Source organism: Hippoglossus hippoglossus, chromosome 17 (assembly GCF_009819705.1).
Source record: "Hippoglossus hippoglossus isolate fHipHip1 chromosome 17, fHipHip1.pri, whole genome shotgun sequence".
Lineage (NCBI taxonomy): Eukaryota > Metazoa > Chordata > Actinopteri > Pleuronectiformes > Pleuronectidae > Hippoglossus > Hippoglossus hippoglossus.
The window spans coordinates 9,572,043-9,599,924 of record NC_047167.1 but is presented as its reverse complement, the minus strand read 5'-3'; the positions used below and the strand labels follow the sequence as shown (position 1 = coordinate 9,599,924).

The window sequence follows — 27,882 nt, the reverse complement described above, 5'->3', positions numbered from 1 at the left end:
AAGTTACCATCTTCTGACTGTGCAGCACAACACATCTTTATTGAGAGATTAGTACAGTTCTGTACTTTAGGAATGCTTCACTTTAACAATCATAGATGAGTCTTTAAACAAAGGTCGGTGTATTAATAAAGACATTTATGAAAATGCAGATTTAAACAGGTCAACAGTCCGATAAGGCCATTACGGGGCACGACATGACACGGCAGTGGTGATCTGAATTTTTTTTTTTTAGGTGTACAAGCTTGATTTATTGCAATAAAAATAACCGACTGTTAGAGATGAGATCACAAAAAACACAGTTGGGTTATAACACTAGATTTTACGGATGTGAAGACCTGAGGGTGGAGAAGGCAACAATACCAAACCTGCTGAAAAGTGACATGTAGACAGAGAGAGATGGCACAACATTGTCACAAATCACTTTCACCGCCCATTTTAAATACATCTTTTTTAATTTTAAAGAAAATATTCCCATTAAGATTGTCCTTCGTGACACAAGGCATATATAAGTAAGGCTTTAGAGTGTAAGGATATTGGAATTCAGAGTATCCAGAATATTCCACTGTAGCAAAATCAACATCAGGACATGTTAGGCTGAAGATTTAAGACCCACACCGACACAAATGTTACGGTTTTCATAACAAAAAGACAAATTTGAGATAGTGGTTTAATCATTAATAGAAACGGCAATACTTGCACCAAAAACACAACGACATGCACATTCGATAAGTCACTTGTTTTGATGAGGAAGTACTCGTAGCTCACAGTGTAACACGTCAGCTTTCTAAAAATATCGTACCACAGACACTTATCAGAGGGAACTGATTAAAATATTCAGACGCACAATTAAATGTTATCAAAGGCAGAATCGTTGGTTTGGCTTTGACCCAAGATCTTCTTTACACAATGACAGCCGACGAGAGACATGAAATTAAATGTAAGCACTACATTAATATGATGAAGCATTGTCACGAAAGCTTCATTCACTCTGTACGTTGTGTGTAGCAACAGCATCACAGCACTCGGGTCATTTTATCCTAATGGCTTGAATCTGAATCTGCGACGGAGTATTAGAGCCATGTGGAAGAAAAGAAATTCAGAGATTTCGAGAATAGAGCCATAATTGAAAAGAAACTCGAAATCTTTCGAGAAAAAAGACGTAAATTTATGGGAATAAAGAAAAACTTTTTTAAGGCATAACCAGAAAGGAGAACCTTGTCCTCCACCACAAAAGAGGCAACTTCCTTCAAGTCTGGGTGGTTCTTTCTTCAAAATTACAATTTTATTCTCGTAAAATTAAGATTCTTCAGCATGATGCTAACACACTGTCAAAGGACATAGGGATTAAAGATCTTCACATGGGACCTGATGCTTGACTGAACCAGCTGAAGACAACACTGTATCATGGTGACCATACTGCAAATAACAGACAGGAAGCTGGTGAAATAAATGAGATGTGGACAAGTCAGAGTACGATGTGTGGCAGAATACTTTGATTTACTTGTTTGATTTTACCCAATCAAAGATACATAATGGTCACAATTGAGTAGAAGCTCAATGTAAACCTTGAATTCAAATCTGTAAAATACTTTTGGGAGAGGACTTCTCAAGGATGGGAGGGAAACGTTGACTGAATGGAATCAGAAAGGCAACGACAGTCACTTCCTAGTGGTGATGAGACTGTGTGTGTGACGGATTAGGGACAAAATCCACCACTGAGGAATGTCGGAGCTGTTCACATATTCAGAAAACGACGTCTGCTGTCGATAATAATGTAACTGATGCCATCACAACTCATGCAGCCAAAGTCTCATCAGTGGCCAGAGGTCGAGCTGTGCCGGGGTCAATCGCTTCAGTGAATAATACCAATACATGGCTTTACTAGTACAGTGCAGCCACAGAACACCTCAATGTTTACAACTTTAGAGAAAATCCCTCGCTCCTCCCTACACAAAGACATACAGCAACATTAATAAGCAAAAATAAACACACGAAAGGCTAAGTGGCATCCACTACAATATAGTGCAGGTTTTTTTGTCCTTGAAGGGATTGTCTGAGGCGGGGATGCCCATGAGGAGAGGGTCGTTCCTCGCATGGTCGCTGCAGTAGTTCATGAGGTCTGCAGAGGCCTTGGAAACCTGCAGAAACAACACAGAAGGAGCACAGGAGGGTGGGTGGCAGGTTGTGATCTGGTGACTCGAGTTTTAATGCACAATCCTCCAATCGAGTGGTAAATAGAACTGGCGTTTATGTAACCTTTTAGTAAGTAGATGATTATAAGCAGCGGTTTTCAAACTCTCAGTCACTGGCACTTCCCATGGATGCACTAGCAGCCATCACTGGATGACTTTGACACTGAAGGAAACTTAAAAAACGTGATGATGCTCAGGCAGGTTCTGCAGATGTAAGGAGCTTCTTTGATTTATGAGCATATTTCTGTATATTTATTCTTAGTAGATGTGAGTTGTAATGTTATCATTAAATATCGTGCACCACACTGAATTTAAAAATGAGTGTGTGCTCAGATCTGTCTGAATTAGGACTCCGAAAATGAGAATGAATTATCATATGACTAATCTGATGCATGCTCAGAACAGGAAAAAACAGTCAGACATATGGATTTTCCCAACATATATAAACATATATATATATAAACATAGGAGGAGGCTCATCAGAGAGGATTTAGTACCAAAATGACAATGAAGATCAGTGATAGTGTTTGCATGGTTATTGTTGCACTGTACCTTTATCCTGTCAATGCTTGCCTCTATTCTCAGCTGCTGCACCATCCGCCGGGTATGGGCGATGTTATTGGCACTGTGAGGCTTTGAAGACATCCTGGGTAATATAACACTGAAATGAAGAACAGAGAGAAGTGTGAACGACACTGAAGAGAATGAGACGTCAATATTCAGCAGGGTCTGCACATCAAGCAAAGATAGAATTTGGACGTACACAAATGAAATATTTTGCAATTTTTGTTTTCTGGAGAAAATGGACGTGAAGCTACGGAAATCAGGCGTTTAATATGTTTTTAGTCCAAGTAAACAGTAAAGAAAGTATAAACTGGAAAGGCACTACAGAGGGTGCATACCTCCGCCAAGGCCCAACAGTCCCCTGAAATGTAATCAAGCTGCACCAAATTTCACACATTCATAAATATCAGTTCCCTAAATATATTTAGAAAACTAAATAATCATCTATTAATCATTCCCTGGGAAAACGGTGAAAATGTTGATATCGCCTAATCTCGCATCGTTTAAGACAGTGAAAAATCACACTGGATCCGCCTCCTGATCCTGATCTGCGCCAATATTTACTGGGTTCCCCGGGTTCCCTGACCTAAACCACATCCTTCCACCAAGTTTTCGTAGTAATCTGTTCTGTGGTTTTTGTGCAATCTTGCTTACAAACAAACAAAAAAACGATCAAACAGACAGCGGTGAAAACAGCAAATGATTCAAACAGGGAAAGCACCTCAACACTGTCCCTGCAGCAGGAGGCAGATGAAAGAGTCGTTTTGTGTAAGAACCATCTTGAATCAGATGAAACCAGCTGAATGAATAAACAGAGAATGCAGGCACGTGAGGGAAGAGTGCGAAAGATTGAACTGCAGTTGCATGATGAGGTGGATGTGTTATGAACAATAGAGATGTTGGTTTAAGGAGAGTCAACAACTACCCCTCACTACTTCCTCTTCCTCGGCACGGTTGTTACCAGTAGTGACGTCCAGGGAAACACAAAGCTGAGGGATGCTCATGCAATTTCTTTTTTTAAGTGTAAAAAAAAAAGGGACACCGCCTCCATGACACTAAACTGCAACACCACAGTGTTCAAAGTATTTAACAATCTGATCGCTGCGAAACTCTGACAATGACTGAAAACCTGTGTCTGCTGCCGGTGTCGGAGAGATTTACTGATCCAACGAAACAGCGGGTTGTGATTCCACTTCCTGCTAATCATTTACAGAGTGCAGGAGAACAAGCCCTGACACATCCTCCAGTACACGTGCAGATCCGACTCCAGCGTTTTCTCCCTCGTGCTCTTGCTTCCCTTTATTGGAATTTGTCCGTTTCTCGTACAAAACACATATTTCCTTTTCTGCAATAAAACCACACACTCTTTCTTGTAATACAACTCTTCTCAGCAGTGAACAGGAAACTTCAGGCTCCAGTTTCTCAGAAGTTTATTGTGAAATCGATGAGTAAAGTTGCTGCAAGGGTTGAATTTATAAATGAAAGTCAGTGGCTTTCTGTTGCATGCATGTTTTCATTTTGCCCATTGTTCTAATTGTTCCATATAAGTCTTTCAGGTTAGTGCACATAACTCAGTCACGGTGCCTGAAATGCATGAACTTAGAACAGCCCTAAACCATTTTTTTTTTAAAAGTCGGATGTATGTTTATTTTGTTCCACCCTGTCTGCGGCCCCTTCACCCTGCAGGATGTCGTCCCTCAGGACAGCGTCTGATGCTGCAGCTGGATCATGCGGCTCTTCGTTTGTCTCGAGAACAAACAGTAAGGGAGGAATAAAGACAAACACACGGAAACGGGAAGGGTAGAGAAAATCTCAATTTTCAGACCACTGCCTGGGAGTGCCTGATTAAAGAGCATTTCTCAAGATCTAAAAGATAAAGTAATCGCTGTAAAGGAAGCAGAGCCAGAGATGACTCAAAGAGCGAAACTGTTATTGATAATGTGGAAGTGAAACATGAAAGGGCAATGAATTACATTGCAAAGTGAGCAATCATCTCATGCAAACATTCTCCCAGCTTAGTCATAAAGTCGAGGGCCCACAGGTGAAATAAATAAAATCCTTTCATCTGAACGTGATGAGTGATTGTATTCATTCCTATCGACTCTGGAAGGGTCTTTACAAAGAAAGAAAGAAAGAAAGAAAGAAAGTAGGAGCGCCTGCTTAGAAGCAGCTGTTGTTTAAATGCTGCAGAGTCATTGTCAGTTAGAAATGAGATCACGCATAGGTGTGAATCTGTGAATCTGATTCTTGAGATGTTTTTTCCAACTATGAAAATGTCCATTCTGGAAGTAAAAGTAGTCCAGAGGAGCCGTATTTATTTCAGTAATGAACTTAGTGACTTTCTTGGCAGGCAGTCTTGTTTTTCTTTTGTTTGAGGAAGTCATTTACTGCTGCCAGGTATAAAAGGTAGGCCTCCTGGCACTACCAGCCGAGCCAGATGATATAGTTTATAATTTGTGCGACATGCAAACACAGCACAAAAGCTGCTGATCCAGTGCAACAGCGAATTAAAAGATATAATGAGAAAAACAAACAGGCTTCACACGGCAGGGCTGCAGCAGAGAGGAACCTCGAGCATGACTTTGAACACAGTGGATGCTCTGCTGTGTTAAAGATGGAGATTATCAAGCAAACACTACGACCTGCAAGGTTAGGGTCACATGATGGGGGAGCAGAGCTAGAGTCATCACTACTGAGCTTAAGTGCTGACTAGTGGCTACGCAAGCTGTTATTAGCATGAACCATAAAACTTGTGTTTTTTTCTTCCCTACTATCTGATATTTCTGCAGATTAACGATTTTGCACTCACTAATTTTCTGGAGTTTGTCTTTGCCATATGAAGAACGCAGCAGAGGATTGAGCGGGTCTGACCCTTTCACAACAACAGGAACATTTCCAGAACATTCAGGCTCGGGCTGGCTCGGGGGTAGAGCATTCAGTAAGAAAGACATGACGTATAAATTCCACTGCCTTTTTGTTTATAGCACATCGACACCAATGTTTGCCTTAATCACCAAAAACTCTGAAATCTCGTTGTCTTTACAAGTTGACATCTTCGGCCTCTACGTGTATGTCACCTCTTTTTCCTCCCTTCATCTTCCGGTTTTGCATCCGTCATGTGTTTAAGAAAAGTAATTATTACGCCCACTCGCTCACTGTGAATTTCCGGGCATTTTACGACATTTTTCTCATATGGGCTCTAACATATTTTACTAGGATATTTACTAGGATATTTAACTGAAGAAACTGACTGTACATGTGCATTCTCGTGTACAGGCCCTCCAGAAAAACTTCAGGAAAATGTCCAGATGTCTGAAAGCAGCTTTAATAGATTTGTATTTCTTTTTTTGTGAATTACACTCAAATCACTGTATAGAGAATTTTGAAGAATAGTACTATTATGTGCTTAAACAGATTGACAAACTAGCAAAGGAAATGAGAAATAGCCTTCTGATGGTTTTAGTTGTGTCTGTCATGTGATTGAGAATGAAATGCAAGAGGGGAAAGCTCACCACCACAGCTGTAATTTAAGATGGAGTAAAACCAGAATGGATAGTTTACTACTCTGTGGCGCCAAAATATCAGTTCAACCAGCATGTGAAGTGGGAGAAACGGGCAGGTCTTAAATCACACTGGCTCTCACAAGTAATTTTTACAGGAAAACTATCCCAACTGAGTCACCTCAGTCAAACTGTGAAGCCCCTGTGAAGTTATGCCAGCAACTACCAGCACCACCGGTCTGACTGAAACTCTATGGGGAGGCACCAGGGTGGGTGTGTGTGTGTGTCTGCGTGTGTCTGTGCACAAGTGTGTGGAATTAAACACCAACATGTACATTTAGGAGCCTTGCAAAAAAAATAGTTACCTCCAAGGATCAGAAAAAAGACCACCCCATCACAATACACACACATACAGCAGCCAGGGGGACCACCTACTGCACAGAGCACCGAGGCCCCACTGCTCTGCTGTACCTTACACACACAAACCCACCCGCACATGTGCCATTCATTAGCAGTGTGTTCAAAGTGCCAAGAACAGGGAGCCATTATGAGTCAGTGCCATTAACACCAACACTCAGAGATGAAAAACGCACTCTGTGTGTGTGTGTGTGTGTGTGTGTGTGTGTGTGTGTGTGTGTGTGTGTGTGTGTGTGTGTGTGTGTGTGTGTGTGTACTTCTATCGTTGTGAGGACTAGTTTGAGTTTAGCCTAGTTTAGGGTTAGTATGAGGCTTGGGGCTAGGCGTTGAGTTGTGATGGTTAAGGTTAGAGTAAAGGGCTAGGTAAAGCATTATGTCGATGTGTGTCCTCACAAAGATAGAAGTACAAGTGTGTGTGTATCCACTGCTGCTGTACTTCAGCTCCGATCCCCTAAAAAAAAACCCTCTTAACTTTGCTGCCGACAAATTCATGACATCCATTAAAAAGCAACAAGAAGAGTCGGTCCTGTCAACTGTACAGTATGTGTGGTCCCTCCGCTGAGTATCTGAGGCTTTTCAGACTGCAGCAGCTTTTGTAATAAAGTAGCCTCACTGGAAATAAACTGCTTTAGGGCTTAAATATCGCCTGCTGCACTTACGACGTGACTGACACAAGGTGATGAGAGGCAGGCTGCAGGATCATACTCCATCCACATTCAAACCCTTCCATTCAGGTCACCACAAGATGACAGATTAGTTATTTTCTCCCAGACCATGCTCGGTTTAAAAAGGACTATAAATCTCAGCAAGTTCACACCCTTAGTTCAATTTAGGGGAAAAACGATAATGGACACAGATTATTTTTTCTGTAGCCTCATTAACATCATTAACTGGGAGTTATGCAGGGACACAGGTTTGACATCTAAAAGGAAAAGCCGACGACAAACACTATTCAAATTTGTACAAGAAGAAAACAGCCACATCAATGAGCTACAATTAACAAGGAGGAACGAAGAGGTGCATGCAGACAGGCTGCATATTTCCAACTCCTCAGCAAGGTAACGAACTTGTGTCTCTATTGGAAAACTACCTGCACCATGTGCAGCATGAAATCAGACAGTGGGGTAATTATCCTTTACTGACTTTAGAGCTATAGGAGTGTGTTCGGTTGCACTGTAAACATCTGTTGTATTTCTGACAAAGTAAACAATCTGGATGACACACCTGGAGTCTTTGTTGTTGCGTTGAAAATATTGAAACGTTTGCCACGGTTGATGCAGTCAGAGAGTTTACATTGACTCAAGGCTGGTCGCTACGCACATTCTGCAGATATAAACAATCATGCATGAGAACTTCAGGTTCTTATCGGCTAAAAGTTTGCATTTTATTGCATGGAACACTTCTGGTGATCATGTTAACAAGGCCCTGGTATATCTCCTGGCTGGCGTCTGTCTGACTTTATACACCAGCTGACGAGTGCAGAAAAGAGAGTTGTGGAAAGGCGATATTTGGTGTCTAGACAGACGTCTGTTGCTTTGAACAAAGGAGAGTTCAAAGACGTGGGCCCCAGCCACAAGCTAGTATATTAGTTGTTCTCCCTTGCGTACACACACACACACACAACTCTGTCATCTCTCATGTACTCCCCTCCCCCTGCACACACACAGACACTCTCTCTACAAGCAGGAGTTTCCCAGTCTGCAGGCGAAGCTAAAAGTAGCCGTCTCATAGTATCTTGCTGCCAGTCAGCACTTTCCCAGCTGAGTGAAAAACCGTCTCAGGCTACACCTAAAACATGACCCGCACTTCAGTTGCTCCGCAGATCAAATCTGTGTCAGTTCACAGTCCCGTCATCTGCTTACTTATAAACACGGGCTCATTCTCACTTGGTCACTCAGCTTATCAAACTCAATAATACTCATCAGTCATCATTCCTGCTGCTGAGTAAAGTGGGATCGTGTTTATGAGCCACAGGGAGACGCTCTGGCTGGCTGGGTTTGTAGGTCTGAGAGAGAGAAAGGGTGAGGCAGGGAGGAGATGGTGGGGTGTGTGCTCGCACGGGTTCACACTGTGAGAACCATCACAACTTTCCCACCAGAAAAAAAGAAAGGAGCTGCTGTTAGGCCCCGGTTTCTTTGGCAGCTGATGTCATAGAGTTTATACAGCAGATATCATGATGATTTTATTCATCAAGATTAACAGAAAACCACACAGACTGGAGGACAAAGCCTGCTCCCACAATCTCTGGGAAATATCACTAACTCACACGTATGCATTTCAGACGTCAACTAAAATGCTGCTCTTTCACTTTGAATAGGGTCTTTGAATGTCTTGCGTTGCTGAATTGCATTTTGGTTCGACTGCTTCCCGTTGCTTGCAGTACTGTAGAAATCTAGCAGAGTTCAGTTTTTCATGAAACAGTTTTAAACAAAAACTCAAGCACAGGCCCGTTCAGATAGGACGTGACAGCGGCACCGCTGCAGTTTGGGCACAAATTTTTGGACCCGTGAAGAACTTGAGTCCAAACCAAGGGCAGTGACAGTCTAGGTTTTCGAACCCAGCGTCAAGCTGCAAGCCTGGTGTGTTTGTATATATTATTTCCTGTTTATTTCTCGTTTAGAGCTAGCATGACACGTTAGCACGAAAGCTGGCAATGTTGTGTGTCCCGAGCATGAAACTCTGCCTCAGACACAACCCCATTAATCATAATTTATAATAATAATAGTAATATTAATAACAAAATTTAAAAAAGAATAAACTAACATAACAGAAAATCTTTGACAGGCCGACTTGTAATAAGCCAACAACCACAAAAAACTATTAGCTGCAGCCCTTGTTTATTGTAAGAGTAGTAATGGAGTGCATACAGGAGCAGCATTTTTATGAGCTGCATGCATGGTTCAGCCCACAGTGACTAACTTACTGTAGAGTAGACTGACGCAGAAAACTGTGAGCTTTAAGTGGAACTATGATGAGACAGAGCTGCAGCACCACCCCAGAGCTTACTGGTATGGCCATGAAGATAAGTGAAGCTGAAACCACCCCACCCAGCCCATTGGCTGCACAGTACAGTACAAAGGGAATACTGGGAAATTCAGTCCTCTCTATGCTGCTCTGCTCAATTGTGATTGGCTGAGGGATATCCATTATTCCTGTGTAAGCAGATGTTTCCAGGAAAAAGCTAAAGGACCGTACAAAGGTCAATGGAAAATCTCTCAGGTTAAACATGAGGCACTTGGAGTAACAATGTCATTTCTGTATCACCGTGAAGAAAAGGTTCACCTTAAACAGTGAGTTCACAGAATCTGACAAACTGCACAATCCTGAAGTTTGTGGCCGGATAGGATACAAAAACAATCCAGTGTACTGTAACACAGTATTCACCGTGTCTAGACAGAAGACTACACTGAACTCATTCCTGCAGGATTTCTAAATCCTAAATTCATGTGCAATTACTTGAGGCTCATTTCTGTCCAAACAAACTATGAATGATTGCTTGTTTCAGACTCAGACTAGAGGGCTGACGAGTTTCGCTGCAGGAATTACAAGCCGACCCAGTTTATAATGAACTCAATTGAAAAGTACTTGGCAAACAAACAGGGAAAAGTTGCATGTCAAGATAGATAAGGGGAGACATCCATAAGATAGTAAGCTAATCGGTGTCCTTAAACATGGTGGTATTTAGAACAGGATTGTGTGAACGTGCCTGCACATTCAGTGGCTGGTACAGGACTGGAGAGGAGCAACACGTGTGTCAGGGACTCCCACTATCCGACAACATGACAGATAACAGTGATAACACAGTGGACTAGTAGTAACACTCCTAGTTTGCAAGGATTAAACAAGAGGCAAAACGCATGGTAAAATAAGACAATCTCCACCCTGGCAACCTCTAATTAGACTCCACTCCTCACAAAGCACACTACACACTCACACTCTGCTACATGACTAATGTTGCATGCAGAGTTGATGGTGAAACAGATATTCAATGCAATTTGTTTCAATAATGAATGACCACACGTGCACGGTCCCTTGCTTTTACTGAGAAATGATAAGCATTTCACAGGATTAAATAAATACAACTGCAAAATACGTTGTCCTCGACTCATTTTATCTCTCTTACATACCAGAGTTGGATGGTAAAGAAAAATGGTTTCCGATCTGCTGATTAGGCCATTTTACACAAGCAGGGCCAGCCATGTTGTTTGCTTATTGTAGAGATTGCAAATGATCAGTTGTGTAATCCTAAATGTGGGTGGAGCGTGGTTTAAATGTTAGGGGGGATGTAGTGTAAGTGTAGTGCAGCCAAGTGAAGGTCTAATGGACACCTGCAGCAGGTGTGTGTGTGGCAGGGGTTAATGCAGAACACTGAACACATTACGCTTTCCAAAAGAAATCTATCATGGGGTGCATCCACTTTAATATGTTAAAATAAATACTTTACTCACTTTTGTTCTTTCCAATATTTTGCAAGATAATAAAATGGGTGTCACTGCAGTACAATAAACATGCATGATTTTTTTTAAATCAAGCTCCATGAATTATTCTCTGAGAAATCAATGAAAATGTAGAAAAATACAACAAGAAAAACAATTATAATACTCAGACTCAGAGAGCCCCCTGATCTGGATCCGCACCAACATTTTTAATAGGTTCTTCCTTGGGTCAATGTCTCATCCCAAAACTTTTTGAAATGGTTGAGTAGGTTTATTTATCTTTATTTTTGTTTGCATAATCCTGCTAACAAACTAACAGACGCGGATGAAAACATAACCTCCTCTGTGTATTTTCTTACAATAAGTACAGAGAACATCTTGGGCTGGGACTTTACTATGTTTCCTGGCTACTATGCAGTTTACAATGCTATGCAGGTAGGAATGACATAGATACAATTATTAAATGGAAAATGCATGCATCATAGGTGGCTGGTACATTCTTATGTCATGCAAGATACAACGAGGAAAGAGAAGAAAAGGTGACAGACAGACTGTATAGACACACGCAAAGAGAATGACTAAAAATGCCATCAAAGGGCGACAACAATGACCGGAAGATTTTTCTTCTTGTCTTTGATGCAACTGTCAACTGAATTCCTCACATTCCTTCCACAGGAGAGGCTGGAGATTATGAGCCAATTATGTTAAAGACTTTGTTGATGCTCAACAAGTATTCAGACGCAAGTGGCTGCTTTCGTGGCTTGGAAAATAGGAGGCCAAACGTCTGGGAGTAACATCAACTAGACGCAGAGGGCAGCCAACGCCTCTGTGATATCATTAGCAGTCAGAGTACGGTCTAAAAATAGCCCACAGTTCTGCGTTGTTGTTGGCAACAGTGGGTCCAGTTTCACCTAAAAACTACCAGCAGAAATAACTAGTATTACAGTGCCAACTGGATATCGTCCAGAAGAGCAAGGTCTCTGCAGTTTCCACTGAGGAGCCTGTGAGCTTCTGGTTCCCCAGTAATGGGCCATTATCAAGTCCAGAGCAGCCCAAAACAAACACAGGCCTATGGCAGATAATGCCCTTCAGACGTCACTGCAGACGCACAGAGGGTGACATGCAGGAGACACGGGCGACCTAGGCAGAGAGGCTGCCAGGCAGCGTCTCTCTGCTCTGCCCTCGGAAAACAAACGGCATTGTTGTGCTAAAGCTGCACAAAAGAAAGCTTAGTGCAAGCTGAGTGGAGTTTGCTGGAAATGGATGCAGGGAAGGAATGAATGGTGGGGCAGAGAGCTGCAGAAAAAGATGTGTGCTTGTGACTGAGACTGAGGGAGAGATAAGAGTTTGTGTGTGTGTTGGACGGAGAGACAGAGAGTTCAGCTGGAGAGAGCAAGCTGTGCAGCTGTGTGTATGTTGCATTTGGTCTCTTGCCAAAAATCTGCAGCCGGCGACAGGAACGCAATAAAACTTAAAGCTATTGTGAGCACTTTGCTTTTGCCTCACTCGCTCTGGCCTGTGAAAGCTACTATTCATGACGAAGGCAGGGAGATACCACACAATGGGTCTCCATCTCTGGCCCAACACTGCCCTGCCTATAAGGAACAATAAACAAACGCAGTCAGTCTTTCCAACCTCTCCACCACTGAGCTGGACTCCCTGCATGTACGTGAGCACTGCAGCGAAGGTGGAATAGAGAAGGCCAAAGGTCTGTGGAGTAACTAGTTGGGCCATTACCCAGCCCCTCCTCCTCCTCTTCCTCCTCCTCCTCCCTGCTGGAGCAGAGATGTGTTAAACACCAGCTAGCATGGATGGAATAACTGATAATGGCTCGGACGTCACGCAGCTCATTAGACGACAACATGAAGGTCATAAAGATGAGTTTGTTTTCCAAGCAAAGCGGAAATAGTATTAGTCAGAGGGTGACATAAATGGGGATGGGGTGGGTGTGTGTGTGCCTGTGCCTGTGCCTGTGCGAGACAAAGATTAAGTGTGTCTGTGCATGTGTGTGTCAGAGGGTGCAATGTCTATTTTTAGAGGATATTTTCATGTGATCGCTATGACATTAAAATAAACATGCAATATTGTCTAAAACTAATAATGGCATCAATTAAACAGTTTCTTGTCTATAAATGCACTTAATATATATTTAATGTTGCTCCTCCGAATAGATATACATAGTGTAAAAATCCAGGACCAACACAGCAACGCTAAAGTGAAGAAAAAGAGACAATATTAGCAACAATGAACTCAGCTCTGAAAATCAGCAGCGCCCAACCCAGTCAGACAGGACAAAGGGATTAGTGATGGAAAAATGCAGGCTGCATGATTTCCTCTGTCAGGAGCGAGAGAGTGAGAGAGAGAGAGAGAGAGAGTGAGAGAGCTAGAGAGACAGAGACAGAAAGAGACAGAGAGAGACCCAGAGGAACAAAGAGAGCAAAACAGAAAACAAAAAGAGCGCTCATACAGCATCAAAAAAAGTTTTACAAAATTTCACTTTTCATTCCACATAGTTGTGAAATTCCCATGTGAATTCACCAAAAACACCGGTTTGGGACGTCCACAGGAATGTCCCAACATTTGCAGAGGTGAACTAGGAAAATCCCCCCCGCTACTGTCGAGAGAGAAAGACAGGAAAAGAGACACAAAGCTGTGGAGCCCCTGGGAAGCTGTGTATCGGGCAATAAACCTCTCAAAATATTTCTATAGAAACAGCAGAATATTGGGAACTACCCCACTTAGGGCGGTTAAATGTTTGCACATCAGTATATAATAAAGCTGAAAAAAAATACACAATAAATGGATCACTAAATCAACAGCTGATGTACTCATCTTGCATAAAATAATAATAATAATAATGCTTTATGGTTCCTGCTTCTTAAATGTGAATATTTCTTTGTCACATACAACGGTGATCTGAAAAACCTTTTCACCTGTTAATCAGACAAAACAACCACTTTGATCATGTCACCTTGTGACCTTTTTTTTTAATATTTCATAAACCAGACAATCAATTGATGAATCACAAATTGTTTACAGCTGCTTATGTAAAAAAATAATCTGACTAGGGCTAGAAGATATGGCCCAAATCTAACTCAAAATAATAATATTATGTCATATAATTTGATATTTATTACGATACATGTCACATTATTATTTCTTTTGAGTTTAAAGACAGATTTTTGCTTCTGGGTGGAGGTTGCAGTTTTGAACTCTTCTTTATGAGCAGAAAATGACAAACATTTGACAAATCTGAGGTAGATCAGTTGTGTGTTTTACCTCCTCACTGTGCTAGCACAATGCAATATATATATACCTTGTTATATTGATGAAAATGATATTGCTTTTATATCATTATTTTATATTGTTTTATCACCCAGACCTAATCCAGATTTATTGCTATATAATCATAAGTGCATGTAACTGAAATCTGGAAGAGAGAGAACTATCAAGCACCTGCATCCACATGTCAGAATGCTCCTTTCTCCTGTTGCACGGCAACATTAGTCAATATTTTGCCACTGCATCATTAAATCAGTGGAAATCTGAGAGGCTGTGCTCTGTGTAGTGTGTCGCTCTCGGGGTGAAATTGATTTCTCTACAAACTGCCGACCCTTGACCTTGCAGGTCAGAGGTGAACAGGTCGATTAGGATAGGGTGAATATTATTTACTTCTTCCATTTCGGTATTTAACATAAATAACAGGGAAAAACAGAGCGATGCAGATCATAGGGGATCACAGAAAAGCGATGAAAGCCAAACACCTTTCATTTAAGAAAGAGTTGGGACTCATATAGTTTGAGGGTATAAACTATACCTAAGATAAACCATTGGTCAATTGAAAACAACAAAACACACCAGTATCTGAGACAGTCAGTATGTGATGGGTAGGACTGTACAACCTCTCAAAAGTCAAATCTTAAACAAAGCACACAGTGAGAAGAGGTCTTTCCGAAGTGCCTGAACCTTGTTTCCGCCAACAGGATGTATGAGATAACTTTAGGTGTGATGACTGATGGGACACATGGGACACATGGTCTCATGGTGTCTTTATCTGCAGCACTGTCTGCCTATAGTTCAGCACCAACACGATCCACATTATCAGAGGGCAAGAAGGGACACTTCTGAACAAACAAGGACAGGAATGACAGGCATGTGGATAGTGGACAGATGATTGCATGTGACTGCTCAAGACAAGCTGCATAAGAGGTAACGACACACACACACACACTCCTAAAATACAGGAACAAGTTGGAGGGAAGTGTCTCTTTGAGAAAACAAATAGTGCTGATGCTAAATTCCTAGTTATCATCAAAAATAAATAGTCACAATGCACAGTCATGATGATATTTTCCAGATGCAAATAGTAACAGTGATATAAGGTCAGATGATTAACTATATGTGGCAGCTTGAGATAATTCATCAGCTGATTCCTGCTTTCACAAGGCAGAGATTTTAAAAAACCTCATTCTTTTTTTTTGTCTCTTTTGGATCTTTTATTTGAAATAAGTAAGACTGTAGATCTACTAAAAACACTCAAATACTTTCTGTGTTCAACTAAATAATACAGTCTTGATTAAATAAACATTCATTTAAATGCAACTTCTTGGTTTCATATGTTATTATTGAATTGTTGCATTTTAATCACGTGTAAAAAAATCAACCATCAACGTAACATTAACATTATACAGTATGTCGGCGATCAGACACCCTATTCTATTAGTATCTGCAACAGTCAATGAAAAACCTATATCTGCAAAACAGTAAAACCATAATTCAAGTGTGTATCTTTTAGGCCATGACTTCGCTCTGACAGTAATCTCTGTACGTATTCATTGTGCTTCTGTTCCCAAGGTCAGGTGACTGCTTTTATGATTTCTTTATGACAGAGTTGAAGGCCTCGGTCAGTGCTGAGAGACGAGGTCAGAGCGAAAGGCCAGGACCAGAAAGTATATCTATATCTCAGTTTCTTTATGACTGATTAAAATAAGAGATCAGAGGTTTACCAAATAAGAGCAGGAAGGCAAATTAAATTCAGTAGTGATCAAACTTTCAAGCCCTCGTCTTTTTCCATTGTGGAAACTTAACCCACCTCTCAGACAGCATATTGCAATCTTTGGAAACCTCCTTCTGAGAGTCACACACCGGGTTAACTAACTTAACAATGTTTTTGTCAGTCAGGAAAATGTGTCTGAAGTTTTCAGTGTGATTACAGGACAAAGAAACACCCGGCAGTCAAAAGTACTTTTGGTTTTGCTTTTTAAACAGAGACAGGATTCCGAGAAGAGAGAAGGAGAGAGAGGGAGTCGTCATTGCCTTTGTAGTATCATTCAAAACATTTCTAGTTTCCTGGTGTATATCTGAGAAATTGCGTATCAGTAATAGTTACATCAAAGCAAATCGGATCATTTAATTCATATCTACATTATGTAACTTTGATCACTAATGGTCTCTCAATCAGAACAATAACAAAAGTCGTGGTTTGATGACGTGAAGCAGCGTGGCATCGTGGGAGTTGTCTTCATCACCACTGTCGATGAGAAACTCCCTGACGCAAACCATGTGTATGGATGAGGTCATGTGTTAAAGTGTGATTCACGTTACGCAGAAAACAACAATGACTAATCAGGATCCATTGCGAGTGAACAATACAAATAGTAGAAGGAAAAAACAGTCGACTTGCTAACTGGCTAACTGGCTAGCAGTGTGTTTTTCCTTCATTATCCGTCGCTTGATTTCTCTAAGTTTGAACATTGTTGGAAAGGGTAAACAAGTCAACAGCATATGTAACATAGGTCTAGTTGATTTGGACATTTTATTGAAGAATTGTTACATATTATCTATTCAAGAACCTTCAGTGTAGCTACAAGACATTTAAGACAGTAAGACCTGAGACTAGACACATTGACTAGCACAAAGCCAGATTGACTTACAAACTCCCCCCTACATATACACACAGAACCACACACGCGTTCACAGAGGGGTCTGAGTTACTATTAATCACAGGCCACATGAATGGCTGCCCCTCCCTCCAATCACTGCGACTCCGTTCATCTAACAGTTTCAAAGACATGTCGGGCAGAGGAAGAGGCTCACACTGTGGGTCACGCTGCGGCCACTTCCTCTGCAGCCCACCCCGAATCCCCTTCAAAAGTGATGTCTGTCTCCTCCTCCTCCCTCCGTCTCCCTTCACTTCCTCTCTCTTCACGCTGTAACAATGTCTCAGCGCAAGTGGGTCACTAGGTCCACCTCACTCAATCACGCAATCCTGCTTCTGTCCATCGTCTCAAACAAGTCGATACACAGAAAGCTGCTCAGGCAAAGTGGGTATTTCTGAACTGCGCCTCAAGGTAAGAGAGTAGGAATTCTGAAGCAAAATGCTGCTGTTGGGTACACAGTGATACAATCTCCCCCCCCAAAATGAGCCGGTGTGAAATGTCTGGAGCTGCAGATTCTGCAACAGATTGCTCCCGGTGGGAAGAAAAAATATTGCACACACCAAGATAACTGTCTAGTTTTCCAATTAGAAGCTCGGGGACAGGGAACACAGCCTGTTTGTTACAGTTCGGAGAGGTAATTGCACAACGAGCCACTGTACAAGAACCATTCCAGGACAAAATGTGAGTCCTTGTTCCACCGTGCACCAGAAAAGAGTGAGTAAATCATAGGCGAACAAAACCTCGGAGGGGTGTATAAGTGAATAGATTTCACAGGGTATGAATAAGGCACCTGATTTCAGCAAAAGAGGAGACATGGAGATGTTGGACGAGGAGACAGGCGGTGATTGTGCGTCTCTCGGACACCTGCTTGTTTTAAACATAGTGAGGCCTCGGCCCAAAAAAACTTGGGGGCCCCGCGGGCTTGAGGGCAACAAAAAGAGGAGCCGCTCCGTCTCTCAAACACAGCACAGACACATGTTGATGCGTCGCCTTATGCTACAGGTGTCGAGTCCCGACTGGGCCTCAGTGGAGACGCACACACACTGGCCTTTGTTTGAGATGCCAGCAAAGTTCCCCAAAGACTCATAAAGGGCTCTAAAGAAATTAAAGAATCCATCAAAGTGACACTGTTCACCACCCCCACACACACACACACACATCACACACACACTCACACACAGCTGAATTTACATGTTCATTCCCCTCTTAGTGTTATCAATGATTCATTTATCCTTCAAGTTGAAAATGTTACTGCTGCATCCTCCACTTAGTTTAACAGCATCACAACTGCCAACGTGTATAACACAATACGCCTTGCAGGTAGTCGTAACCTATTCTTCCTTATACCTACCTGTCTGGCAGGAAGCCGCTTTGTGCCGGCTGGACTCTTTTCTCCCCCTCTGACAGGATATGACCATATTTGGGCTATGGCCTTATGAAACACTCTGTATGTCAGAGGAAATAATCGTGCTGTAATAGAGGAGAGTTTGTGTCCTTGCAAAAGGTGTGTCTTCCTGTGAGTGGGAGTTCTTTAAACCACTGGTGCCAGCCCGACTAGAGAGGACTGGATTTACAAAACTCACTTTACCTCTATAGGAAATGCAACCGCATGTGCAATCATTGCATTTTATAGAAAACGGTACATAAGTTTAATTTATACTTGCACACAGCAAAAGTAAACACACAGAATGGATTGTATCAGGAAATCAATGGGGAGGTCATTAGATTGGATTCATTATATCCAATCTAATTATATATATGTGTTAATATATATAGTGACCGCTGGGATTGGCTCCAGCCCCCCCCCCAATAACCCTTAAAGGGGACATTGTATGCCCATTTTACCACAAGTTGATATGGTTCCTTGGGGTCTTAATGAAATGTACCCTTTTTACCCTGTCTAAAACAGCCCTCCACAGAGTGACCTGTTTTGAGTGCCTGTTCCTTTAAATGCTAGTGAGCCAGCTCCCCCCTCCCCCCTCTCCCCCCATGATTTTAAACGATATAAATTACATATTTTATATGATATAAATTATCAAATATGCATCCCATACTTTGTATTCCCCTTCTGTTGTCCTGGAGTTTTAATTTTCCCAATCACATAATTAAATGTCCCCCTCTGCCCATCCACTACAAGCACACAAGCAGATAGACAGAGAGAGAAAGAGAGGGGTGGGGGGGGGCTATGAAGACCATCATTTACCCCCGAACCCCGACATTCAACGGGTACAACAACAAGCGGAGAAAGCAGAATCGCGGGCTGACCAGCGCGGAGAAATGCGCGTCCCGTGTGAACAGCCAGGCGGCTGCGCGCTTGAGAATGGAAGCGCCGCGCAGCGCTTCCGCGTCTGGTGTAAACCCGGCGTAACGAGTGTGGGGGGGCCAAGGCCATGTAGGGAGACTTCCAGTGTATTGTGACGACACAATACACAGGAAGCTCATTCCAGTCACTCAAGCATGACGTTTCTGACTTAGAGGAACCATAACAAAACGCGCGAGTGTTTTTTTTCCAGAGTTTTTGGGTTGGTAGACATGCCAGATACCCACATTAACGTGTAGAAGCACTAACAAAGTGGAATTTGCATGATATGTCCCCTTTAAAGGTTAAGTGGTAAAGCTAATGAACAAAGGGATTTCTGTACTCAGATATTACAAAGTTTTATCTTAATTCATAATCTTTATACAGCACAAATATAAAAACAAACGGCAGATCTGTTTGTTAATGACACCTCCCTAATATTGGTTGCTATCAAGTCCTTCCAGTAAATAATCCAGACAGTAACGTGATCTACAGGGGTGCACAAACACACACACACACACACACACACACACACACACACACACACACACACACACACACACACACACACACACACACACACACACACACACACACACACACACACACACACACACACACACACACACACACACACTATCTGAGCTGTCTGACAGAACAAATAACAGAAAAAGGACTCGAGTTACAGGTGCAACAGACTGTGTTTAACACGCTCTCTCTCCCTGCAGGTAAAGGCCTCATTCACACTCACACATGTTCCGTCTCACTCATGGGAACAAATAGAAACGGAAAACTTTAATTGACAAGTTTAATAAAAGCCTTCGTGGTGTTTGGACCACCTGGCAGTGCCAACGTGCCAGATGGTGTCCACGTGTGTGTGAGAGTGGAAACGAGAAAAAGCCTTGAATTGCCATCATGGGGGTAAAAGGGCCGCACAGGAAAGTTTGCATCATATGGGACTCAGTCAGATTTAATACTTTCGATGATGTTACAGAGATGCCTCAGAGCACCTCTGACACACTTTTGTCTCTGTTACAGAAGAGTCATTCAACATTCAGGCAGCAGCCAGCAAATCGAGGGAGGCAGAAAGCAGTCAGAGAGCACCACCATGTGGCCGAAAGGAGGAACTGTAGATCTGTGGATAGGAATTACCACATCTAATATAAAAGTAGCCTTAGTTCACTATGACAGTCATAAATCTTACAATCTTACAGTAATGAACTTACATAAGTACATTAGATTTACATTAGTAGGCTATTTTGCTTTGGTCTACTTAAACCTGTTAAAACAGTATTTTTCTGCTCACCTATATTAACCAAATATGTAAATGCCATGAGAATTTATCACCAGAGCAGTTAAGTTAAACCAAACATCACAGCAGCAAGTAAGAAAAGTATCCTCCTGTTGATCACTCTTTTTCATTCTGGTGTTTTCTTGTATTTACAATTTATTCATTGGCAGTTTTCCCTTTTTTTTTTTTACCATTGTAATAATTCATGTAAGTCAATGGTAAGAATCTTTCTTTCAAATCCTGGTTTACAGCGTGTGTCAGCTCCTCATTTCCCTTGAGCCAAGAGTCAAGCTGAACAGCAGGTGGATGACAGGGAGACGTCCCTGCATGTGACAGTTTGAAGATAACAATGGGCCTAAAAATAGATTTTCTATGTAACCGCTGATCTATAAATAACCTTTTCTCTCCGAACCTCTTCACATTATTCACATTATTCTCCTGTGTGTCCTGAGCTCTGACGCACAGAAACATGTGAAGCTCAACAGAAGCATATTTTCTGATTTAATAATAAACATTGATTTGAAGATAAAGGTCAATTATGTCATATTTTTTGCAATAAAATCCACATACATAATTGAAAAGTCCGTTGCATACTCTAAAACGGGGCTGCAACTGACAATTATTTTCATTATATCAAAAGAAAATTCATCAAGCAATTAATTATTTCATCTAGAAAATGCTGAACAATATCACAGTGGTCAAGGTAATGTCTTTAAAATGGCTGTTATGTCTGAACAATTAAGACACAGACATGTGAAGAATGAAAGTAGGGAAATCACCGGAGAGAAGAATAAAATAAGATGATGGCTGAATTCCATTTAGCTGCTTCAGTTTCAAGGTCCTGATGTTGTGCATGCTGCCTCACTGTCACAGGGCACTTCAATAGAACTGAGACATTGTTTTTATTTTTATTCTCTTATTAAATATATATTATATTTTGTGTATATATATATATATATATATATATACACAAAATATGTTTTTGGGTGAAAAAGGATTTTTTTTAAAAACATGTTTTTCTTCACAAAATAGATCACTACTGTATTTCTGCAGGATTGAAACAATAATCGGATCAATCAATTCACTATGAAAAATGAAAATTGGGAATGTTTTATTTTACTGTTTCAACACAATAATGATTTTAAATGAGTCAATCAAAAATATTTTGTTTGGATCAAAGATTGTGAACTTTGTTTTTAAGCTGACGTTTGTTTGTAAAATATATGGGATATCCTATTTTGTTATGTAATATTATAAAACAGAAACATTTATAATTAAAAAAAAATCTAATTTGCTATAAATTCAAGCAGATGTTTTTTTTATATCTAGGAGAAGTAAGTAAGAATCAAAATCATATATTTCAGGTGAATAACTGACGATACCCTCAGTAAGTAATCATTGATTCCTGTATGTCTTAGTATATCTGTTTCACTTGTTTTATCCGCCTGATTCCAAACTTCTGAACGTTCGGTTCATTTTAGTGCATAGGATGAAGTTCTGCAAGAATACTGATGAGCAGTCAACTTCTCAGCTCAGTCAACAACCTTGACAATGAGAGGGAAAGTTTCCAATCCAACCTTGGAGCAGTGTCTATGAGGACTACAACCTTGGACTTAGTTTACACTCTAAATACACCTATCTTATCTGCGTCCTCCTCTCTGTCCAATGGAAGTGGAGTATTAACAGCCCTGTACTGACCCTTTTTTATGTGTTTACAAAACATCCTGCAGAATAGTGTCACTTACTTAATGATTTTGAGAATGAAATGTCAAAGGACCTTTAAGATGAGCTGTGTGGTTGCAACAAGGAAGTTGTGGTATAATGAGGCATTCCACTCTTTCTCCTCCCACGTGGAGTTTGGAAACTCGTTGTTTGGGAGGAGACGCCAGTTCTGCCCTTCATCCCGTCAACCGTCGCCTCCGCTCAGTCTGATAAACAAGACTATAGAATACACTTAGTGTCATGTCTAGTTCTCCTGTGACATGTCTGACCTAGACATTACAGGAAGACATTCAGTGCAAAGCCAGCGGAGAGACAAACTAGGTTGTGACGATGAATTAGACTCAGCATCTTTCTTACCTATTTGAGGTTGTTGCTATGACAACGCTTCCTGTTTGGCTCGGTGAATGTGTACATAAGATGTTGATGTCGACCTGATAAGTACATGAGCAGTAGCTGAACCTTCTTTCTAATGCGAGCAGTGAAAAATCTACTACCCATTTTCTAATAACACAAATCAGTGCAGATGAAGACTAAATCAATATGTTGGAGAATGTTTTTGCTTTACAGTAGAAGATACAGTGAGCTGGTCTGTATTGAGCCAATAAAAAAGGATCCAGTAACGTTTGGTATTTCATGAAAGTAAGTAATTCTTCTGCCAAACCAACCGATGGGTGTGACTGCGTATCCGCAATGTCACCACTACTCCTCTCACTACATCTGCTCCTGGGCAGGGTGGAATTCAAGCAAACCAGCCACTGTAGGCCTTGTGATTACACACACACACACACACACCACAAACCCTAACTAGGGCAAGCCCTTAAGGGCTATATCTTCACATACCTCTGAATTGTCATTTGTGAAGAGAAAGATAAAAATGGAAGTTGTCTTGTTACAATATGTGTTAAAAAATATATTTTCTATTGTAAAAGCAAACAGTAAAACTTTTTAGGTACATAACCAGGGCTGCGATTAAATCTCCTTCACTGACCAAGATTAGGAATATTAGAATATTTTCTAGTGTTCTGTAGATGCAGGAAATATGCATTATTATTATTAATAAATATAAAATAGTCTGAGACTGTCTGTACATTGTCTCAAGAAAAAACTTTATTGTTAGACTGTGGATGAATAGAATAACTAGAACAATGAGAACTCTGGATAATAGATAATAGATCTTGATAATTGATTGCCAGCAATAGTCCAATAGGGTGAATCCAGGTAATCTGGGACATTTGGTAATGAGGGACACCTAAGCTGCAGTCTCTTTATTTCCTGTTATAACTAAATCTAGTCAACAGGACTTTAAGTATAGGTTTAGGATGGATGTCGCGTGACTGAAATCACATGACTTCATGGGGGTGATGTCACAGATAGGGGCAGGGCAAGTCAATCAGAAGCTCCCCTTTGGGATTGCACGACAAGGTTGATGACATAAGAACCTGACAAGATTTGTGTTAAGGATATAAATCTGTCATAAATAAGATGATGTTTCTAATTGTTAGCAAAAATGGGTTTGAGCTTTTTGTCCCACTTTATCAAATATGAATATTTTAAATCGCAAAAACTAAACAAAAGTTAATTCATATTAGAAATACCAAATATTTTATTGTCATTGAATCTAAATGTGAAATTTTGACGTTATACTCTATCAAAGCCTAAATACGTTCAGTTCACTCTCTTTGTCAAACAAAAGCATTTAACAATCACATTTGAGAAGCAGGCACTGATGCATTTTCATTTTCAAAATAGATTTTTAGTATACTGTTAATAACAATTAAGGTCCCCTCTGAAATCCCACCCAATTTGATCCTCTGATACCATATGTTCCTGGTCCCAACCTGAGGTGGTCATCCAGGGATTTGCTCCCCGTTCCCCATGTCGTCCAGGACATTTCTGTTAGTCTGTCCATTCTATGGAACAAACACCCTGAGGAGATCCGACCGGCTGACTCCTTAACCCCTTTTAAATTACTCTGAAAAACATAGTTTTATAAAGGTTCTTTTACAAGGCTTGTAGTCTGAAATTATTGAAAATTTTTATGTAATATGGCATTCTTGTAACCCCTCCTTTATTTGATTATTTTAATTATTTTAGATTATTCTAATTTCTTTATCTATTGTATTTTGGGTCTTTGGATAAAAGATCCATTGCTTTTATTATTTTGTCTTGTAAATCACTTTATTTTGATAAGTGCTTTATGAATAAAGCTTAAAATGATACCATTATTAATTGAAAAATAGCTGTAACATAACTAAATCAACCAAATTGATAATTTGTCATTGATCAATTGATGTATTTAGCAACTTATTGTTTCAAACCAATCTAAATAGATTCAAACAACAGCCAGCTCTCTCTCTCTCTCTGCAGGATTCAGACAACAACAATTATCATTGTTGTTATTGTTATCATCATCATCATTATTAACTGTTGCTACTATCATTAATAACATATTTACATCTATAAATATCTTTGTTTTCATCATAATAACTAGTGTGTCAGAGCTGAAACATGATGCTTACACAACTGTTCCTGCTCTCCACTCACAAGATAAGGTAATAAATGTAAGAGTGAGAGTGTACTCTTAGAATAGCTGGAAACATGCACTTAAGAACATGTACTTTTAGCATCATGTACTTAAAGCGTACTGTGTGTGTGTGCAACATAAATAAAATGTTTCAATCACTCAGCCCAGTGAGGAAGCAGTAATATCACTGAGAAGACGCTGCGGCCAATACTCAAAGGCACGAACACACACCAACTCCTACCTCAACAAACTGTGTGCACCGAAAGACCTGTGAGTAAATCCACAGACAGCACTAAAAGGAAACAGCTCCTGGCTGATGGGAGGCTCAGACAGTGGCCACCATCACGTCGTCCTCCTGCGACAAACTGGATGTCTGTCTAAAAAAGAAACTTGCTGTCAGAGCTGCCGATCGAGTTGGCCTGCATTCTGTGAGTGAGGAGATGCTTCCAGAGCCGCCTGTTAGCAGATAAAGATACTGTACAGCATTGGCTACAGCTGCCTGTGCCACTTCCCCACATGATCCCAACAGTTTGTCCATTGTTCCTCAAGCTAAACTCATATAGCTGAGACAGAGGACGATTCAAATCAGTCCTCAAGCTGCACAGGGACTTTCCCAAACCTTTTCTTTTTATCTAATCCTTGCATTAAGCAAGACATTGTTCTCAGCTCGACCACCTAACTCCCTCCTCCTGGTACTAATCAATTTACATGCGTTACACGTCACGTTAAATCCTGCTAGCAATCTGGGTTAACTTACTCACACAACTCCAAATGCAGGCCATGCCGTCCAGGCTGGGGGGGAGAGTTTAAAAACTGTCAAAGGTCACATTCTCACCTCGATGTTAACTCAAATCTTAATAATCTGACGAGCTGTGATCTGTCAGTCTAAATGAAATAGTGACGAAGTTGAAAATTCTTGATTGGCGTTTGTTCAACTGAATTTCACCCGTGAGCTTAATGTCCAGACCTGACAGCATTAGACGACTGTTCATGATCGTCATGGTAAAACAACAACACAAAGCTGCATCCTTCAGCTTTTAAAAGTGAAACCAGTGTATGTAGGTCATGAAACACTTATGTTATGAAAGCACCAATAGGTGCTTTCATAACATAAGACAGACACAGATTCTATTGCACGTGTTCCTGTCTTCACGTTATGAGTAGAGATGTTTCGGTGCCAATATCAACATCGACAATGCCCTTGATACTGCCAAAATGCTGGGTCGGGCTTCAGCAAGTATGTGAATCTATGTTCCGATCCGATACAATGTCTTTAAAGTATGATAGTTTCACCCAGATAAAACTGTGTAATGTACTGCCACTGGCAAGTACTAGTTTAAGAGCGACGGACAGGATGTTATATTCTGCGGTGTATAGTGAGTGTTAGCCAGAGCTAAATAAATGTAAGCAATTTGGCAAACTTTCTCGCTGGAAAATCCCACAATTGAAACAGCGACGTGTACCGTATGCAAGACTTCAGTTTCCAGAAACTGTGGCTGCGCTTTAAAAGCTTTTCAAAGGAGTAACTGTTGTGTATTCCTAGATTTTATGACCGTCAAACTAGATGTTAAAAGACGTTCCATAGTATTCATTCGCAGTATGTAAGTGTTGATAACCAATGATAACAATCATCACGTCCATAATGGGTTAGTAGCATACAACTGTTCAAATACGTTATACAAGTTGTTATTTTTTTGAATGCACTTGTATCAGATCGGCACTTGATTTCATGCGATACACAAAGTATCAGAATCGTTATCTGGAAGGTAAAATGCTATGGGAACATCTCCCGTTGTGAGGCACTCGATCGTCTGGTCGCATATTTGAACAATTTCCCATGTTTGGGATCAATAACGTTCATCTATCTATCTATATATATATATAGATAAATGAACGTTATTTGGTGTATATATATATACCACACCAAACCAAACCCCCGTCACCAGCGTAGAGGCAGGAAGTGTGTGAGCTCCTCAGCTTGCAGTGTGCAGGGGTGCGTTCCCCTCACAGTGATGGGCGTTGAGAGGAGGCTTTGATGGCAGTGAATTGGGTACTAATGAGTTGGCTGTATCAATGGCCGGTCTGTATTCTGTCCTGCCCAATGGCCGGGGGGGGGAGAGGACCTCAACAGGGCTGTCGATGCTCCATGTAAACATCTCGGCCACTTCCCCGTGTGGGCCCTCCACTTCAACCATCCCACTGGGCTCCATAATCTAATTGGGAGGACACCAGCAAATGTTCCCAAGCTCTCATCTATGTCATAATGGACTAATGTGAAGGCGGTGGCCGGTCTAGAGATCTATAAAAGTGCTCTTCTGTTCTGGAATAATCTATGTGCTCTCCAAAATAGGTCATAATGTGGCAAACACAGTAGGTGGGGCTTGTGGGTAATAATGAGGGCAGAAGACCCAGACAGCAGCACTCACCTGTTGAATAGCATGTGTGTGTGTTCTGTGTGTGTTCTGTGTGTGTGTGTGTGTGTGTGTGTGTGTGTGTACATTAGCAGTGACAGTGAATCTCTCAGTGACTGAGACCAACTGTTGCTCCAGGTCGCTGCTCGCTGTTGTTGTGACAGTGTACCGACACATGGAGGTCTTACCTGGCCGGGTAACGTGCACTCAGGTGTCGCCGTGTCTCCTTCCACCGGAGCCCACACTCTCTCCGTCCACAGACAGGGAGGAGAGCCCCTTCTTTCTTTCTCTTTCTCTCCCTCTGCTCTGCTCCGTCGCTCCCGGCGCAATGCCACAACTCCAGCCGTGTGTTGACACCACAGACCGGGGAGAGCTGGCTCTACATGGACGCTGCTGTCGACGTCTGAGCTGCCGGGGTCGCGCCGCTTTCACTTTCCGCTGATGGTCCGAAGTCAATGTTTAACTATGGTTGACTTTTTGTATTCTTCGGCTCTCCTCTTCTTCTCCTCCTCTCCTCTTCTCTCTCCTCCTCCACTTGAACGCTCCGTGACGGGATCAGCCGAGTGTGGTCGGGAGGAGAGAGGCGG

General features: G+C 41.4%; 1 protein-coding gene across 2 annotated transcripts; it reads right to left on the bottom strand.

The window, feature by feature from the left end:
• Window positions 1-23: 23 nt before the first annotated feature.
• Window positions 24-27,881, bottom strand: gng12a (guanine nucleotide binding protein (G protein), gamma 12a). 2 transcript variants are annotated; one of them, XM_034612633.1, is made up of 3 exons: window positions 27,484-27,881; window positions 2,745-2,853; window positions 24-2,138 (listed from the first exon to the last, which is right to left on the bottom strand). In XM_034612633.1, exons 2-3 carry the CDS (start codon window positions 2,835-2,837, stop codon window positions 2,013-2,015), a joined length of 219 nt encoding a protein of 72 aa, XP_034468524.1. In that variant the 5' UTR covers window positions 2,838-2,853; window positions 27,484-27,881; the 3' UTR covers window positions 24-2,012. The 2 variants fall into 2 exon arrangements, with proteins under 2 accessions (XP_034468524.1, XP_034468526.1); XM_034612635.1 differs by lacking the exon at window positions 27,484-27,881 and adding an exon at window positions 25,126-25,280.
• Window position 27,882: the final 1 nt, after the last annotated feature.

Coding starts and splice junctions, on each gene's coding strand:
- gng12a (XM_034612633.1), bottom strand. CDS start 2,837: ATGTCTTCAAAGCCTCACAGTGCCAATAACATCGCCCATACCCGGCGG. Junction 2,139..2,744: donor CAAGCATTGACAGGATAAAG/GTACAGTGCAAC, acceptor TTGTTTCTGCAG/GTTTCCAAGGCCTCTGCAGA.